The sequence below is a fragment of the Trachypithecus francoisi genome, unplaced genomic scaffold, assembly GCF_009764315.1.
Source record: "Trachypithecus francoisi isolate TF-2019V2 unplaced genomic scaffold, Tfra_2.0 Lachesis_group1, whole genome shotgun sequence".
Classification (NCBI taxonomy): Eukaryota; Metazoa; Chordata; class Mammalia; order Primates; family Cercopithecidae; genus Trachypithecus; species Trachypithecus francoisi.
The window spans coordinates 58,604,746-58,622,073 of record NW_022681454.1 but is presented as its reverse complement, the minus strand read 5'-3'; the positions used below and the strand labels follow the sequence as shown (position 1 = coordinate 58,622,073).

The following is a 17,328-nucleotide window of genomic DNA, read 5'->3' as shown; positions in this document are numbered from 1 at the left end:
GATTTTTCTTTCTAAATGTATTTGCTTTCAAAGCAGACCTGCAAAGAGAGAAATTAAGAAAACTCAAAAGAAACACTCTAAAATCTAGAGTGTCTCAACCTGGGTTTCCTTGAAAGCAGAACCTGATATACAGACTAAGGGATTACCACTTTATTTGAGAGTTACAAGCTTGGGGTAGTGAGAATAAGGAAGAAAGGAAATGAAGCAAAAAAAAGGGACAGAACAATAAAATGTGTGCATCTATCATGCAGTGTGTAGTATCAAAGCGAGATGCAGAGAAACACAGAAATTCGCTCAGACAGCAAGTTCACTAGTATGTAGGCCACATGAATGGTTCAAGAAAAAGACTCACACCTTGAAGCAGTCCACTGGAAAAAAAAATGAAAGAAGGAAGAATGTATCAGACCCAATCACTTTCATCGCCAATTTCCCACTGGACAAAATTCACACCACTGAGTATTAACTCCCTCTATTCTGACCCCTTGGTGACTGAGAGGCCAGAACTCACGACCCGGGACATGGTGTTTTATCCAAGTCTCAAAGTGGAGCAACCTGGCATGGGAGGAGCTGACCAAGAGGCAATGAAGGTGGTTGAAAGACTCTTAGGAAGTGCACAATATTTGTGTCCCAACACAGTGAGCAATTTGAACATCAGTACATCTCCTGGGAAACAGTTTTCCAGGACAAAGAGGGATTTTCCAAGTTCTCTTAAATCATATCTTCTGGAGAACCGCCTATTCTCTAAAACTGAAAGACAGGCTTCTGGGTTTCCAGGGCCAACATGGGAAGCAGAGACAGGAGCAAAGAAAAAAAAGAAGAGGGTCTTTACAAATAGTGTGTGTTCATTCAAATTCAGAAAAATAAAATATGAACTCCTTCTTCCTCCAACGTAAAGCTCTATTCTGAATTGGTAGAAATAATATCTTGATGTTTAGGAAAGGCTAAAAGTGATTGATAATATGGTTTTTAACTCATAAAAGTACTTCACAATCTTATATTTTTACAACCCAGAAGGGAAAGTAATTTAACAACCTGTCATATACAAACTAATTCAGGTATCTGAAAACTGTCAACATGACAATGCCTTTGCCGGTAAATCACCACTTTTTTTTACTATTACCGTTATTAAATTTGTGACAAATTGATTGAATGACTAAATTTAGTAGGAACTCCAAAATAACCTGAAGCCAGTTTCTCAGAAATCATCAGTTGTCAAAATTTGACTTTTTGATTCCCATTCCTTTATAGTAAGGCCAAACCAGGCAGTTAGACATTGTGACAATTTGAATGAAAAGTTTTGGGCTCACTGAATTTCCATAGTAATTCAAAGAGAGGAGGTGAAAGAACCACGGAAAAAGGACAATTTGTTTTCAAGGAGGATTATCCAAGTGCAAAGTGAGGTGAAACTGTGGCATTGGTTTCTGGATCTAGTGATAACACGGTCTCTGATCCATGAGGAAATAGGCATCAAACGTTAATAATGGTAAAGAAAAGAACATAAGATTTCAGAGTAGATGCTCACCCAACCTGAAAAAGCCCCAGTACTTAAACCCTTTGAATGAGTTAGAGTAAGCCAACACAACTTAGCATTGAATTTATTATCATCTTTATCAATAAAACCATTTGCAGAGACTAGGAATATAAAGAAAGAAAGATTAGGCAGAATATTTTAGGCAGCAGGTATTTAGAACATAAATTGTATTGGAATTCCAAAAAGTGGCAATATGTTAAGTTGGAGAAATCAAAAAGAAAAGTTTCACAGAACTTAAACACAGAGGACCAAAGGAAATGACATAGAAATGAGCTTGGTGTCTTTGGGAGACAATGAGTAAAACTGTTCAGCCAGAGTGAAGAATTATACAAAAAAGTATTAAGAAACAATGGCCTTCTTGGTGTGTTTGGTGTGACTATGAAACAATTCAATTGATTTTGTTGTGTGGCCTATGAAAAGAAGACTCCTTAAGAAATAGTCACAACACATATTGCCAGAAGCTTCTCAAGGCCTGCCCACCACATCCTGAAAGACAGATTCCCAATTAAGAATCTGACTAGTAGAGAAAACCACTCACTAAGTATTTGATAGTGAAGACAACTGCTGTGTGGAAATCACTAAGAGTGAGGTGTGTATTCTTTGTTATGTTTCTGCAAAGGCAAGTGGAAGTGAAGTTTATTATTTTGTGTGTAGTCTCATCTCATATCTCAACCAAACTTCCAATCACTCTTCTGACCCTCCATTGCATGATGATTGTCTTTTACCTAAAAATGAGCCGGGATTTTCCTCACAGAAGTCTTCTATCAGAGGATGGCAATGTTACAGATAACTGTCTCCTGATGTAACAATGTTTGAAATTTTTGTCAATGTCATTTACCTATTGTAGTTGTGCTTAATTTGTCCCCTTCATAGTAAGCTATCAGTCTGTCATTCTTATTTTAATAGATGGTAAGATCTGAAATATGCAATGTCTTTAACACAAAAACTAAGCCTGGGGCACAGAATTCCAAGATGAGGACCTATATTCCAAGATGAGGACCATAAGAGAACACAGTTACTGAATTCAGTTTTGGGGGAAAAACTCAATTGTCTTTTTAAAAATTCTTCATTTTTGGTTTCCCAGATTCCAAGTGGCCTGTGTCTTCTGTCCTTCCCAGGGAAATCTACTGAGAGTTGCTTATTCTGAAATTTTATCTTTCAACCTCAAAAACATTGCCAAAGTGCAGTAATATCATCCTGTACTCATAAGAACCTAAGAAAAGTTGATGGTCATAGCCCAGTCCCTACCCACCTTAAGAATCACCTTTACACAACTCCATTTATGTACCATCCAGACCACGTGTGTGTACAGGCAGGGGAAGCTCACCACATCCCAAGGCAACTGGCTCCACTTTTTTCAAAGCTCCATTTGGGAAAAAATTTCTTCCAAATGAAGGTAAGTGCTGCCTTCCTGGAATTTTAGTTCACTAATGTAAGCTGTATTCTCTGAACTATACAGGGGAAACCTTGGTTGAAATGACTTTTCACATATTTGAAGTTGATTCTCATAAGCCAAATCTTGTCTCTTTTCCATCCACAACCCCAATTTCTATTCTCTCAGTCGAGTGTGTGTGTGTGTGTGTGAGTGTGTGTGTGTCTTCAGTTACCAATAATCTCTTGTCTCTTGTCTTTCAAGAGCACCAATAATTTCCTCATAGCTCACTCAAGAGTGGCCTCTTCTTTAGCCTCATCCTCCTTCACATCCACATTAGAGTATTTGATATGGTTGACTTTCCCAAATCTTCCATCTAAAATCTACCCCTATTCTTGGCTTCCTACTTATCCTCTCCTTTTTACTCAGCTTCACCAGCTCTTTTGCTGACTCCTACACCATAAATATGTTGCCACAAATAATCTACCTCTGTCTTCTTTTTTTTCACTATTTTTGTTGCGGTAAAATACATATAACAAAAAATGTATTATCCTAACCTTTTTTAAGGTATCATTAAATACATCCACATTGTGCAACCATCACCACCATGCATCTCCAGAATTCTTTTCATCTTGCAAAACTAAAACTCTATAACCATTAAACGATAACACCTTACTTGCCCCTGCTCCCAGCCCCTATTCTGCTTTCCATCTCTGCGACTTTGTCTCCGTCATAGACATGACCAAAAAAGTCAGTGATTTTCATTTTTGTAATGTCACATAATCTCACAAAACATCCATGGAATCAATATTTGATCAAACATTTACGAGGATTTATTGCATGCCAGGCACTGTGCTAGACCCTGAAATTATAATCAGTGAAATGATTCAGGTATATTTCCAGCCCTATTTTCTTTTTTTTCATTTTAAGTTCAGGGGTACATGTGCAGGATATAAAGGTTTGTTACATAGGTAAACATGTACCATAGTAGTTTACTACACACATCATCCCATCACCTAGGTATTAAGTTCAACGTCCATTAGCTGTTCTTCTTGATGCTCTCCCTATCCCCCAACAGGCCCCAGTGTGCGTTGTTACCCACCATGTGTCCTTGTGTTCGCATCATTCAGCTTCTGCTTATAAGTGAGAACAGTGGTGTTTGGTCTTCTTTTCCTGCATTAGTTTGCTGAAGATAATGGCTTCCAACTTTGTCATGTCCATGCAAAGGACATGATCTCATTCCTTTTTATGGCTTCATAGTATTCCATGGTATATATGTACCACATTTTATTTATCCATTCTATCATTGATGGGCATTTAGGCTGATTCCATATCTTTGCTATTCTGAATACTGCTGCACTGAACATATGCATGCATGTATCTTTATAGTAGAATACTTTATATTCCTTTGGGCATATACTCAGTAATAGAATTGCTGGGTTAAATGGTAGCTCTGCCTCTAGGTCTTTGAGGGATAGCCAGACTGTCTTCCACAATGGTTAAACTAGTTTACACTCCCACCAACAGTGTAAAAGCATTCCCTTTTCTCTGCAACTCCACCAGCATCTGTAGTTTTTTGACTTCTTAATAATAGCCAATATGACTGGTGTGAAAATGGTATCTCATTGTGGTTTTGCTTCGCATTTCTCTAATGATCAGTGATGTTGAGTTTTTTTTTCATATGTTTCTTGGCCATGTGTATGTATTTTGAGAAGTGCCTGTTCATGTCCTTTTCCCATTTTTTAATGGGGCTGTTTGTTTTCTTCTTGTAAATTTCCTTAAGTTCCTTGTGGATTCTGGATATTAGACCTTTGTCAGATTGATAGATTGCAAAATTTTTCTCCCATTCTGCAAGTTATCTGTTCAGTCTGATAATAGTTTCTATTGCTGTGCAGAAGCTCTTTAGTTAAATTAGATCCCATATGTCAATGTTTGCTTTTGTTGCAATTGCTTTTGGTGTTTTTGTCATGAAATCTTTGTCCATGCCATTGTCCTGAATGGTATTACCTAGATTTTCTTCTAGAGGTTTTATAGTTTTGGGTTTCACATTTAAGTATTGAAGCCATCTTGAGTTATTTTTTGTATATAGTGTAAAGAAGATGTCTAGTTTCAATTTTCTGCATATAACTAGCCAGTTCTCCCAGCACCATTTATTAAATAAGGAATCTGTTCCCTATTGCTTGTTTTTGTCAGGTTTGTTGAGGATCAGATGGTTGTATCTGTGTGGTCTTATCTCTGATTTCCCTATTCTCTTCCATTGGTCTATGTGTCTGTTCTTGTACCAGTACCATGCTGTTTTGGTTACTGTAGTCTTGCAGTATAGTTTGAAGTTGAGTAGTCTAGGTATTTTACTCTTTTTGTAGCAAATTGTGAATGGGAGTTCATTCCTGATTTGGCTCTTGGCTTGACTGTTGTTGGTGTATACGAATGCTAGGGATTAGGCCAATGTGGTGGCTCACTCCTGTAATCCCTGCACTTTGGGAGGCCGAGGCAGATGGATCACCTGAGGTCAGGAGTTTGAGACCAGCCTGGCCAACATGATGAAACCCTGTCTCTACTTAAATACAAAAATTAGCTGGGTATAGTGTCGGGCACCTATAATCCCAGCTACTCTGGAGGCTGAAGCAGGAAAACTGCTTGAACCTGGGAGGCAGAGGTTGCAGTGAGCCAAGATAGTGCCACGGCACTCCAGCCTGGTTGACAGAGCGAGATTCCCTCTCAAAAAAAAAAAAAAAAAAAAAGGCTAGGAATTTTTGCACATTGATTTTGTAACCTGGGCCTGCTGAAGTTGCTTATCAGCTTAATAAGCTTTTGGACTGAGACGATGGAGTTTTCTACATATAGGATCCTGTCATCTGCAAACAAAGATAATTCAACTTCCTCTCTTCCTACTTGCATACTCTTTATTTCTTTCTCTGGCCAGAACATCAAATACTATGTTGAGTAAGAGTGGTGAGAGATGGCATCCTTGTCTTGTGCTGCTTTCTGAGGGGAATGCTTGCAGTTTTGCCCATTCAGTATGATACTGGCTGTGGGTTTGTCATATATGGCTCTTACTGCTTTGATGTATGTTCTTTCAATACCAGTTTATTGAGAGTTTTTAACACGAAGGGATGTTAAATTTTACCAAAGGCCTTTCTGCATCTATTGAGATAATCATGTGGTTTTTGTCTTTAGTTCTGTTTATTTGATGAGTCAAATTTATTGATTTGCATATGTTGAACTAACCTTGCATCCCAGAGATGAAGCCAACTTGGTTGTGGTGGATAAGCTTTTTGATGTGCTGCTGGATTTGGTTTGCCGGTTTTTTGTTGATTTTTGCATTGATGTTCATCAAGGATATTGGCCTGAAGTTTTCTTTTTTTGTTTTTGTATCTCTGCCAGGTTTGGTATCAGGATGATGCTGGCCTTATAGAATGAGTTAGGAAGTAATCCCTCCTTTTTAATTTTTTGGAATAGTTTCAGTTGAAATGGTACCAAGTCGTCTTTGTACCTCTGGTAGAATTCAGCCATGAATCTGTCAGGTCCTGGGCTTTTCTTGGTTGGCAGGCTATTTATTACTGCTTAAATTTCAGAACTCATTATTGGTCTGTTCAGGGATTCAATTTCTTCCTGAGTTAGTCTTGGGAAGATGTATGTGTCCAGGAATTTATCCATTTATCTTAGATTTTCTAGTTTATGTTCATAGAGGTGTTTATAGTATTCTCTGATGTTTGTTTGTAGTTCTGTGGGTCAGTGGTGATATCTCCCTTATCATTTCTGATTGTGTTTATTTGATTCTTCTCTCTTTTCTTCTTTATTAGTCTAGCTAGCTATTTTATTAATTTTTTCAAAAACCAGTTTCTGGATGTATTGATTTCTTGAAGGGTTTTGCGTGTCTCTATCTCCTTCAGCTCAGCTCTGATCTTGGGTATTTTTTTGTCTTCTGCTGGCTTTGGGGTTTGTTTGCTCTTGGTTCTCTAGTTCTTTTTGTTGTAATGTTAGGGTGTTAACTTTAGATCTTTCTAGATTTTTGATGTGTCAAGTCCTATTTTCTAAGCAGGTGAATAGCTAAACTGGCTAGTAATTGGAATTTCCTGCAGTATCTTTTTTTTGTAATAAACTTTTTATTTTGGAAAAATTTTATATTTACAGAAAAGTTGCAAAGTGCAGGTAATTCTCACACACCCTTTACCCACTTTCAGCTTCCTCTAATGTTATCATTATATTTACGGTGGTAAATTTATCAGGACTAAGAAAAAACTGTCACCTCACACACATAGTTCTCCTAAAGCCAGAACCTTGGGCAAGTTGCTTAATCCCTTTGTGTTTCATATCCTACTCTATAAATGGGAATAATAATGATATCAACCTAGCTCCTGTGTTAGATAAATGTTATGTGGATGAAATGAATTATTATGGTCTTAGAACAGGGTCTCTCACATATTACATAACTGTTCTGCTATTATTTTTATTGTGAAGATCAAATGAGATAATGGGTAGCAAAATGCTTTTACAATTATAACCTTCCCCAAAATGTAAGTAACTATGTTGATACTCTATAGAGAAGGTCAAGGAGATACCTGAATATGTAGTAACATCCTGTGTCTGTCACCCTAAGAGATGAGACCTGTTGAGTGTCAGAAACCCAGATGGCATTTCAGTAGGAAGGTGATCGTGAACAAGTCAAGTGTAAGTGTCCTGTAAGTGCTTAATTCAGCTCTGATGACAATTTCCTGGTGGTGCTACAGGATTTCTGCACTAGAAGACAGAGGGAAGTGGTTCTCGCCTATTCTAGTATGGCCTGGACTATGTAGCTCACTCCAAAGGGTAGAGAACAAAGATCCGTGTGTAATGTGCTTAAATTTAACTATTAAAAAATTCAGACGATTGTAATGAAATCTTTATACATAATACTAAATAAGTTAGGGATTCTCAACACTAACAACTCAGGCTGCAGTCAGTCTCTAAAGCAAAGCTATTTCTATTTCTATAGGAGCCACCAAAAGTTTGTTTTTCTGTTTAATACTAAACATAAACCCATGAATTCAACAACTTGATTACTCACTATTCATGAAAATCATTTCTGTTAAAAACAATTTTAATCACACAAGAGAGAAATATCATCTGACATCTCACAGAATTCAAGGGTATTTTTAAATAAACCACTGGAGAGTGCCCTGAGTTCATTGCTCTTCCCTCCCCGACTTAGACACTTATTTTTAAGTTTACATTTTGACCAGTAAAATCTGCCCTGAACCAAACATGTAGCAGTCTGAATCCTCAATACAAAACATAAGAAATAGAAGAAATGCTACATGAAAAAGAAAAGTCCTTTTGTGAAAGAATCTGTAGCACTGCTAGCAGCAAGTCCCATATAACAAGGGATGGAGAAACCTGTCCTTCTACCACATCTCTGAATCTGGGATCAGTGTTTTGCCAACAAGAAATACAAATTTTTTTTTACTTTACCTGTTGTCATTTTACTGACTGGGCATCTTCTACCAATAGCCACTTACATTCATTCATTCATTTAATTAATACGTTTTATGTAACTCTTCAAAACTAAATAGTTAAACAAGTGAATAAATCCACAGTCTTGCAAAGAGGAAAATGTTATATTAGTAATTCATCCTGTTATGCAACAAGCTCATCACTTTAAAACAAGGCGACTGAATATGAATACTGTTAAACTTCTCCTCCCCATTTTGTAATTAATACCTCTAGTCTATGAGTCAGGTAAGTAATATACTACATATCCTCAGGAAAGAAAATCTAGAGAATAAATGAAAGTATTTCATGGTTATTTGACCTTGTTTAATTGATGTGAATTAAGATTAAATATTGCATCTCCCTCCAACCATCTAAAAAAGTATTTCATTGTTTCTTTAAATTATAACAATTAGATATACCATTGAAATACTAAGATTTCTTTTTTTAAGATATAAATATGCCTGGAAAGGCTAGCCATTTTGAGCAATATAAAACATATGAATTTTAATCAAATTGCTTTCCTCTTAAATTTGACTTGAGAGCACTCTTGACCAACTTTTGTATAATTTTTTGAAGATCCAGTACCAGCTGGGGTCTGGCACAGCCTAAGATCAATAAGCATAAAAGCAGGACATGGTAGAGTTGAAAGCACATGCGGAGTCATGAAGATCAGAATTTGAGTTCTAAGCATATACTATGTTTTAGGGAAGCTACTTAATCTTTCACAGTGTTAGTTCCCACATCTGTAAAGTCTTTTTTTTCCCAGGTGCTGTTGTAACCCTAAGATGAACCTGGAGGACCTCCTGATTATGAGCCATCTCCAACCTAAGAAAGCCTAGCAATACATGATTAGGGAACACAGAAAAAGAAACATGAAGCAAACCAGCAAACCAGTAAACCACTCATCTGGACCTTACACAAAAGGTGGGGCCAGCTTGTCCCCAAGCTGTAGGGAATAAGGTAAAAGGAAGTCTAGATATTTCCAGAGTATTTTAATAAATTCCTCAGATAGGAGACCATGTAATATTTTAAGTCTAACTTGTAACAAAAAGCATGAATTTGTCTAAATTATAAAATCCCCTGCCTCCAATTCCTAGGATATCCTACAGAGATAGAACTGTACCAAGAATTCAGGATTCTGACTAATGCCCTCATTTTGGAAATCGTGCTTTCTTAACCAGACATTATTTCCTTCAAAACTGCACAAAGTTAACTTTTGTTTGAGATATTTGGGTCTACTTACTGCTACACACAAAAAAAATGATAACTATTAATTTGTTAATTTGTCCACCTTTTAATTTTTCTCCCATTTTTTCCTTCACCACTACCAAGAAAGAATTGTCACTATTAGTGAATTTCCCCCAATCTCTGCAGCCCGTAATAAATTCTCCTTTTCTGAGATCATATTTAATCCGTACTATGTAATTTAAACTTCCTTAAGGATTGAACTATTATACAATGCTTCATTTGGAATGAACATTTCTATCCTATGTAAGTCTTTCTAGAAAGACAATAGCTTACACTTAGACTTTTCTCTTTAATGTTTAATACAATTTAGACACACTGTAAACAATATTATACATACTTTAAAATAGTAAAATTAAATTAGTAAAAACTTTTAGGTCTGTCTTCCTCAGTATCACATGTTTAGAAATAATGATAGTACTTTTCATCAACCTGCCAAGTACTGTGCCATGAGCAAAAGAGCTATGCATTTAGTTAAGTTAATATTTTGCTAATGGCGATAGTCAGTAATCACCTTTCATGAACAAAATTCATACCAGGTCAGCCTATTTGGCAAAACCAGAGTCAGCTGCCATCTCAGCAAGGAGCTGTATATCAAAAATAAGTCATCGTTAGCAAATCTGAAGACATTAAAGATAGGATACAAAGAGTTCTGGGAGAAAGCGAGTTTCTTACATTTTGATTATCAAAACTAGGAAAGTGTGTGTCAGGGAGAAAGGGAGTGGATGTGACTATGTATGTGAGGAAACAGAAGAGTTCACATCAACATCTTTGTGATATGCTCTGAGAAGTCACTGACCTAGAAGGACTTCCTGGACTATCCCCACTGAGATTCATTCATTCAACCAGTATTTATTGAGCACCTACTATATACATAGGAACTGAGCTCTAACTGTAAACAACCCCTGCTGTCATGGAGCTTACATTCTAAGGAAACAATTCAAAGCACTTTTGAAAGCGTGGCCATGGTGGGCAAATTCCTGCCCTATTTTCCTTTGCTTGCCTCCAGTGTTGACTATTATGGCAGTTTCCTTTGATCAAAGTACAAACTCTAACACTCCAATTGGCTTAATAAACACCGACTCTAGTTCTTTTTAGACAAATACCCATGAAATAATTGAAAAGTTATCTGGATATTCATGAAGATAAAATAGTAATAATACATTGAATATTACCTGCCAATTATACTTCTAAAATCTTTTCCTACATTTTCTCATTTTATCCTCAAAATAATTCTGTGTCTCTAAATGGTAGTTACCTTTATTAAAATTCTATAGGTGAGAGAATTACACAAAAGGAGTTTAAGCAGCTTTCTCAATGTTACAAGGCAACCATTACAGAATAACAATATTTATGCATGGCTATCTGTTCTTAAGCATCTGAAGAAATTATTTTGTCCTAAGAAAACTTTCCTAAATTAATGTATTTTTCTTATATATGGAAACAACTTTTGACATTGCATCATCATCCATTCTTCTAAAATGACAGTTTTATTTCTTTTTAATTAAGGTAATTACTTATATAATTCAAATAAATCTGACAACCCGATTTTGACGAGATTTCCTAAAATATTAAAATTACCTTCTAAATATTTTATTTCACTCTGCTAGTGCAGTCTAACTTTTTTGTCTGATATCAATGCTAGACAAGTGCAGTAAAGCTCTTCATTGCATAAAATTAGGATCAAAATTGGCAGGGGAAGAAGAATCTGTAGAGGCATTTATTTTTTCAAGAGTAGATATGCCTTTTCCTTTTGCAGCTTTATTTTTTACATTTATTGCTTTTTAACAAAACCAGTCAAAATAAAACTCTTTTTGAGGATTTTTATCTATTACCTATTTCATAACTAGTGGGAGCAGGAATTTGAGAAATGAAGGCAACAAAAATCTTCCCATTAATTAGTAGAACCTGATGACATTCGGGAAGTATCCAGAATCAAAATGTCAAAAAATTTTAAGAGGTATTGATAACAATTAATGATTTGTCCTGTGCTTTCCTACTGTCTATTATAATAACTCATGCTTATTCTATGTTTTGGGCACATTTTAAGTGCTTTACATAGTAATGCATTTAATTCACATAATTGCATTGGTCTATTACTATTAGGTTTTACAGGTGAGGAAACTGGGCCAAGTAGGTTTAAGAGACTTGCCCGAAGTTTCAGAGCCAGCAAGTCACAGCACTAGGAGGCCATGCCCCAAAGGTCTGGTTGAAAGTCTACAGGCTTGACCACTACATGACCCTACCTCAAGATACGCTCTTTTTACCAATTTTCAGTAATTACCATGTGGGTTCTATCAGGGAGACTATGAAGCAATGTCACCCCTTCTCCATCTCCCCAAAGGAGCATCCCCTAGGTGTTGGTGCTCTAAGCAGACTAGAGAATATACAGGAGTCACCCACAAGTTCAAGGATAGAATCAGACTATCAGACTAGGATGTCCAGACTGACACAGGCCAGACTCAGTCCAAAATAAAGCACCTGGTCTGACCAATAGCAATTGAACATTATCAGCCAGGCTAGCCTAGCCCTGAGCTAGGAGAAGCAGGGTTTCCTGGAAGCAAGGAAGAGCCAGGAGTCCAAGAATCTGCCAGAGAATAGCCAGAGCCAGGGATGGCACAAATGTGTGGGTAGGCAGTAGGGGAAGCAAAGGTGTAGGAGACAGCTAGGATGAGCTTACATGCTTTTTAAATAAGTCAAAAGAACTAGTTTCCAGTATTGGTTTTTCCTGTTATACGCAATGTGACATCTCTGCACTTGAGTGTCCTATGTCTCCCTAGATAGGACATTCTGCACTTGAATGTCCTATCTCTCCCTACTTAATTCAGCAACAAATATTTATCTGCTAAGATCTCTTGAGACCAGGAGTTTAAGACCAGCCTGGCCAACATGGCAAAATCCCATCTCTTCAAAAAATACAAAAATTAGCCAGGTGTGGTGGCGAGTGCCTGTTGTCCCAGCTACTGGAAAGACTGAGACAGGAGGGTCACTTGAGCCCTGGAGGTGGAGGTTGCAGTGAGCTGAGAGATCATGCCACTGTACCTGAGCCTGAGCAAAAGAGTGAGACTCTGTCTCAAAAAAACAAAAAAGAAAAAAGAAAAGAAGGAAAGAAAAAGAAAATACAGTAGAGAAATATGAGCCCTTTTTGGAAAATCTCATTTTTTGAGAAAGTAAGATTAAATGGTTCAGGATTTCTACTGACTTAGAAAACACCTTTAAATGGTTTTAGAAAATAAAACCAAATTAATGCATATAAAGAATATCGATAATGCATAAACATAATTTATATTTATATTAAATGCATTTGTACCATATAATCTGCTTATGGTATACATTCTTTTTATATCTCCAAACCCACATCTGTTTTTATAAAATTTCCCAAAGAAAGTAGTACACAATTTCAATATGTTAGAATGGAAGTTATCCTGTAAAGATCCATCTACTAAATGCCAGATGTATGTAAGAAGCATCTACATTTATAATAGACATAAGCCATTTCTAATTTACATCACATGTTGTGTTGTTTACTTTTTGAAAAGAATGTGACATGGAAAGAGCAACACCATCTAATGAAACCTCTTCATTTTACAAATGAGAAAAACAATGCCCAGAAAGTTATAACTTACAGACATCTTAGAGTCATGAAATGGTAGAACTGGAACCAGGGCTCATGTCTGCTCAATGCCCACTCTCATTGCATTTCCACCATCTCTCTCTCTCTCTCTCTCTCACACACACACACACACACACACACCAGTGCCTCATGCATCTTATTGCTCACATTCTTTTCGAAAAGTCAATAGAACAATATGTGACATAATTTAGGAAAGGGACTTAAAAGTAAAGTATGTATGACAGAAATAAGACCACTTAATGGAAACAGTGATGCCAACAAATTACATCCTTTGGCATTCTGCAAGAAGTAGAGCTTTAAGGGGATCTAGAGACCAAATTCAATTTCCCAAGCCAATCATTTAACAGGAGGGTTGTACATTTAGGTTACCCTGAGTGTACAACAGCACTAAATTAGAGTTTTGCTCTTTGTTTTTCATTTCTGTCTTTTGACAAGTTTTGAGAAGAAAATATTGTGTGATAGTAAAGGGGAAAGAATGTCCATCGACTTTAAATAGTCATTTCTACTATGACACTTCTGCTAAAACATCACCCTAATTTAGGCCCCAATTAGCTCATGCCCATATTACACCTATGAGACAATCAGGTCCTCTGGCCCACAGGCACCCCACTCCCTATACTGCACCTCACTGCCGGATTTATCACCTTTAAATCATTGTTTGCATCATATCACTCCCTAGTCAAGCCCTGTGATGGTGTGTGTGTGTGTAATAGCTTATTGATTCTTTTCCAAATATTCTAATCTGGCTTTTTCAGTTCTTCATAATGTATCTGCCTCTCAGAAATTCTACTCTTTCCAGTAAAGCACTCTCATTCACATCACCAACCCTTTACTAATTGCTTTTTCCCTGGTCTCTGTTCCCTCTTTCCTCTCTACTATTGCAAACTCTACCCAAGCCTCAAGGCACCCATTCGTGCCCTCCATTTAGCCTTTCCCCACTATTTCAGGCCCCACTGTTGAGCTCTCTCTCCCTTTTCTGATTTCATGAATTTTTCCACAGGTTACACTGCTGGGCTTGCATTTCCAAATTCAGTGTAAGTTCTAGGGCAGGAATCATGCTTTATTTTAGGAATCTCATGAGCCCTTTCCCCACCTCCATTCCTACATACCTCAGCACCTTGCTGACTATGACAGATTCTCAGGGAATATTTTGACTGTTGTACAGTTTAGACATGGCGAAGGAAGAGAACATGCAAGCAATGCTGGCAAAAGCATCAGTACTATTTCTACGGTTAAGTTTCAGCCCCATTGGTCTTCTTCGTGAACGTACACATTCACTCTACCACTAAATTGCTACTGACTCCTTCCTCTTCAGGGTTTGTTAAATAAGTTTATTTTCTCTGACCTTGGTCCTAAGTCTAATCCACCTCCAACCAAGTTCACTGTACCTTTTTAGCCACCTCTCTTACTCCAAGGACACAGTCAAATGAAAGTTTTCATTTAGACTCCCCCTCTTTTTCCTCCATAAGAGGAATTCCCATTCTTTTTCATTTGTGGTGTCCCCTTCCCAGGCTTGAAGGTAGGAGTGATATCGTGGTGACACTTCAGCTGTGGAGACTCTCCTCCTACCACATAAATGCTCCAAACCCAGATATGTCTACAGCCCAGCTAAGATTAGAAAATGTCACTGGTTTCCCTTCCCTGCCCTGCAAAATGACCATGATGCAGAGAGTATACTTTGAGGAGTTGGGATTTTTCCTACCTAGAAGCCTTCTCATTACCTTCCCTCGGGAGAGGGGAAGGGGAGGCCTGCTTCCAGCCACATCTGAAGTTCTAGCTCTGCTTTGTGAGTTCTGACTCCTCAGGAGGCAGGAGAGAGCCTCTGGAGGGCTCTAGGCATCCTGCTACTTCCCCTCCCGCTGGCACTGTTTCCTAACGCCAGGTGATCACACCTCCAGTCAAAGAGTTCCCGTTCTTCTGCCTCCTGCAGGATATGCTTCTTGGTCTATACTCCCACGTGAGCTTCTTTAGTGGGTTTCCCTGCTCGCCCCCACCCCGCCCTAACTCGCGGGCACAGCGCCTCACCCCGGTGGACACCCCGCCGGCGCCGCCAGGCCCTCTGCTGTGCGCACAAGGCAACAGCTGGCGGCCTACTTGCAGCACTGGCAGCGAGGACCTCGGAATCGCTTCCGCCCTCGGGCCTCCTCACGCGTCTAGGGACTGCCTCCAACAGGTGCAGCCCCAGGTGCCCAAGTGCCAGATCCTTAACCTCGCGCTCTCCCAGCTTTCAAAGTTCTCCAACCCGCGCCTGCCAGCCCGAGCGCGCCCTCTTGTCCAGATGCCAGCTCGGTTCAGGGTTCGCCCTCCCCGCGACTCCAGCCCCAGACTTTCCTGATGGTTTCCAGTGCCCAGCATGGCCACTTACCCAGGGCAAGGGCCAGGAGCAGTGGCAGGGAGCTGGCGCCGCTGCCCGGGGCGGCCCGGTCCATCAAACCCGCTCTGCGGGGCCGGGCAGTCCCTAGACAAGTCTCCCTCCTTCTTCGCCCCCTTCCCGGGCCTCGGGCGCCTGAGAGGGTGCCTGGAAACTAATCCCGGAGCCAGAAGGAAACGAAACTACTTCCCAGGCTGGCACCCTGGCTACAGGGCAGGGAAACACCCAGGGCGGGCTGCCGGCCGGCTCCGTGAATGTCGCCGGGAGGAGGGAGCCTCCTATTTATCCCCGCTCCTCCTGCACACACCCCGCCAAAGAGGCGCAGGACTTGGTCCTGGGAGCCTCCACGCTGCTCCCACCCAAATTGCCCCACACCCATACCCACACTCAGGGACATATTCGGGCTGCCCTCGGACCAGCTCACCACTCCCCCTGCTGGGTCTCACCTGACTGTTCATTTCCCTCCCCCTTAGAGCGTAAACAAGGTAGGGAGGAAGATGTAAAGAATCCATGTGGAGGGGTGTCCGGGGTGCTCGTCGGGCCTGCAGGCTGACCTAAACTCCTGAAAGCCACCGAGGAAGAGTCAGAGACCCAAAGGTGTTTTGAAATTCTAACTTCCTTTATTTCAGAGGATTGCTAGTGTCATGGAGAAACCATAGTCACCATTCATTGTGGTTGACTTCAGGCATTTGATAATGCAGGCAATTTCAAAAGAGTCATTGTTGCCTTTTAAAGTCTTGAAGCCATAGCGAAACCTTGTCTCTACAAAAAATACAAAGGTAAATTAATAGCCGAGCACGGTAAAGTGCACCCTCAGTCCCATCTATTCCCTGAGGCTGAGGCGGGAGGATCGCTTCAGGCTGGGAGATGGAGGCTGCAATGAGCGGAGATCGAGCCACTTCACTCCAGCCTAGGCGCAAGGGTGAGACACTGTCTCAAAACAATGACAACCAAAAAAAGAAAAAAAAAAGGAACAAAATAGAAAGAAAAGAAAGGAAATGAAAAAAGCCTTCAAGCTAGTGTCTTAGTTTCTAGGTGCATTGTGGTCTAATAATTTGTAAAATTTGGACTCACCAGGACCTACTTTAGAAATTTCATTTTTATTTCTATTTATGAATTTACTCATGTATTCAGTATATTTTCATTTAATTGCACTAAGCACTTTCTGGAACAGAAAGACATCCTCACAGGTTTTTGACAAAGCAAACAGCATCCAATTTTACCTTATGTAGTTAGATATTGCCTCCAAGATAACCAAAAAGTACAGCTGTTTTTGTACTGATCTGTGTTCCTCATATAAGATTTATGTGGATAATTATGCCCCTCAGTATAGAAATTTTATTTCTATAGCATCCAAAAGTCACATAAGCCTTATTTTACATATGAAATGTAGCTTGGGTGTCTGCTTCTTCCTCGCCGTCCTGTTGTTTAAATTAAATAAATTGTTGTGTATTTTTCTCCCACGAATGACATTTCATTTCAAAACTAATTCAAATCATTTTACTGCCCCAGGCAACTGATATATCCAGTGGAATAAAAAGCAGCTCTTAATTTTCAGAATCCTATTCTAGTCCCACATGACAGCTCATAAAACATTGGTAGAGAGGGCAGGCATGAAGTTTAGAGAAACCCTAAGTTGTAAGATGGAAGGTTACTGCACCCCAGCTAAAAAGAGCAGAAACACTGGAAGCCAATGGATTTTG

The 17,328-nt window shown here is 39.1% G+C and overlaps 1 protein-coding gene across 1 annotated transcript in view; it reads right to left on the bottom strand.

Annotated features, from left to right (window-relative positions):
- BTC (betacellulin) overlaps window positions 1-16,044 on the bottom strand; it is a 51,034-nt gene extending 34,990 nt beyond the window's left edge. Inside the window, exon 1 of the mRNA XM_033214431.1 lies at window positions 15,620-16,044. Coding sequence (XP_033070322.1) covers window positions 15,620-15,683 — 64 coding nt within the window. The 5' untranslated portion in view covers window positions 15,684-16,044. The remainder of the gene's footprint in view (window positions 1-15,619) is intronic.
- Between the last annotated feature and the right edge of the window lie 1,284 nt (window positions 16,045-17,328).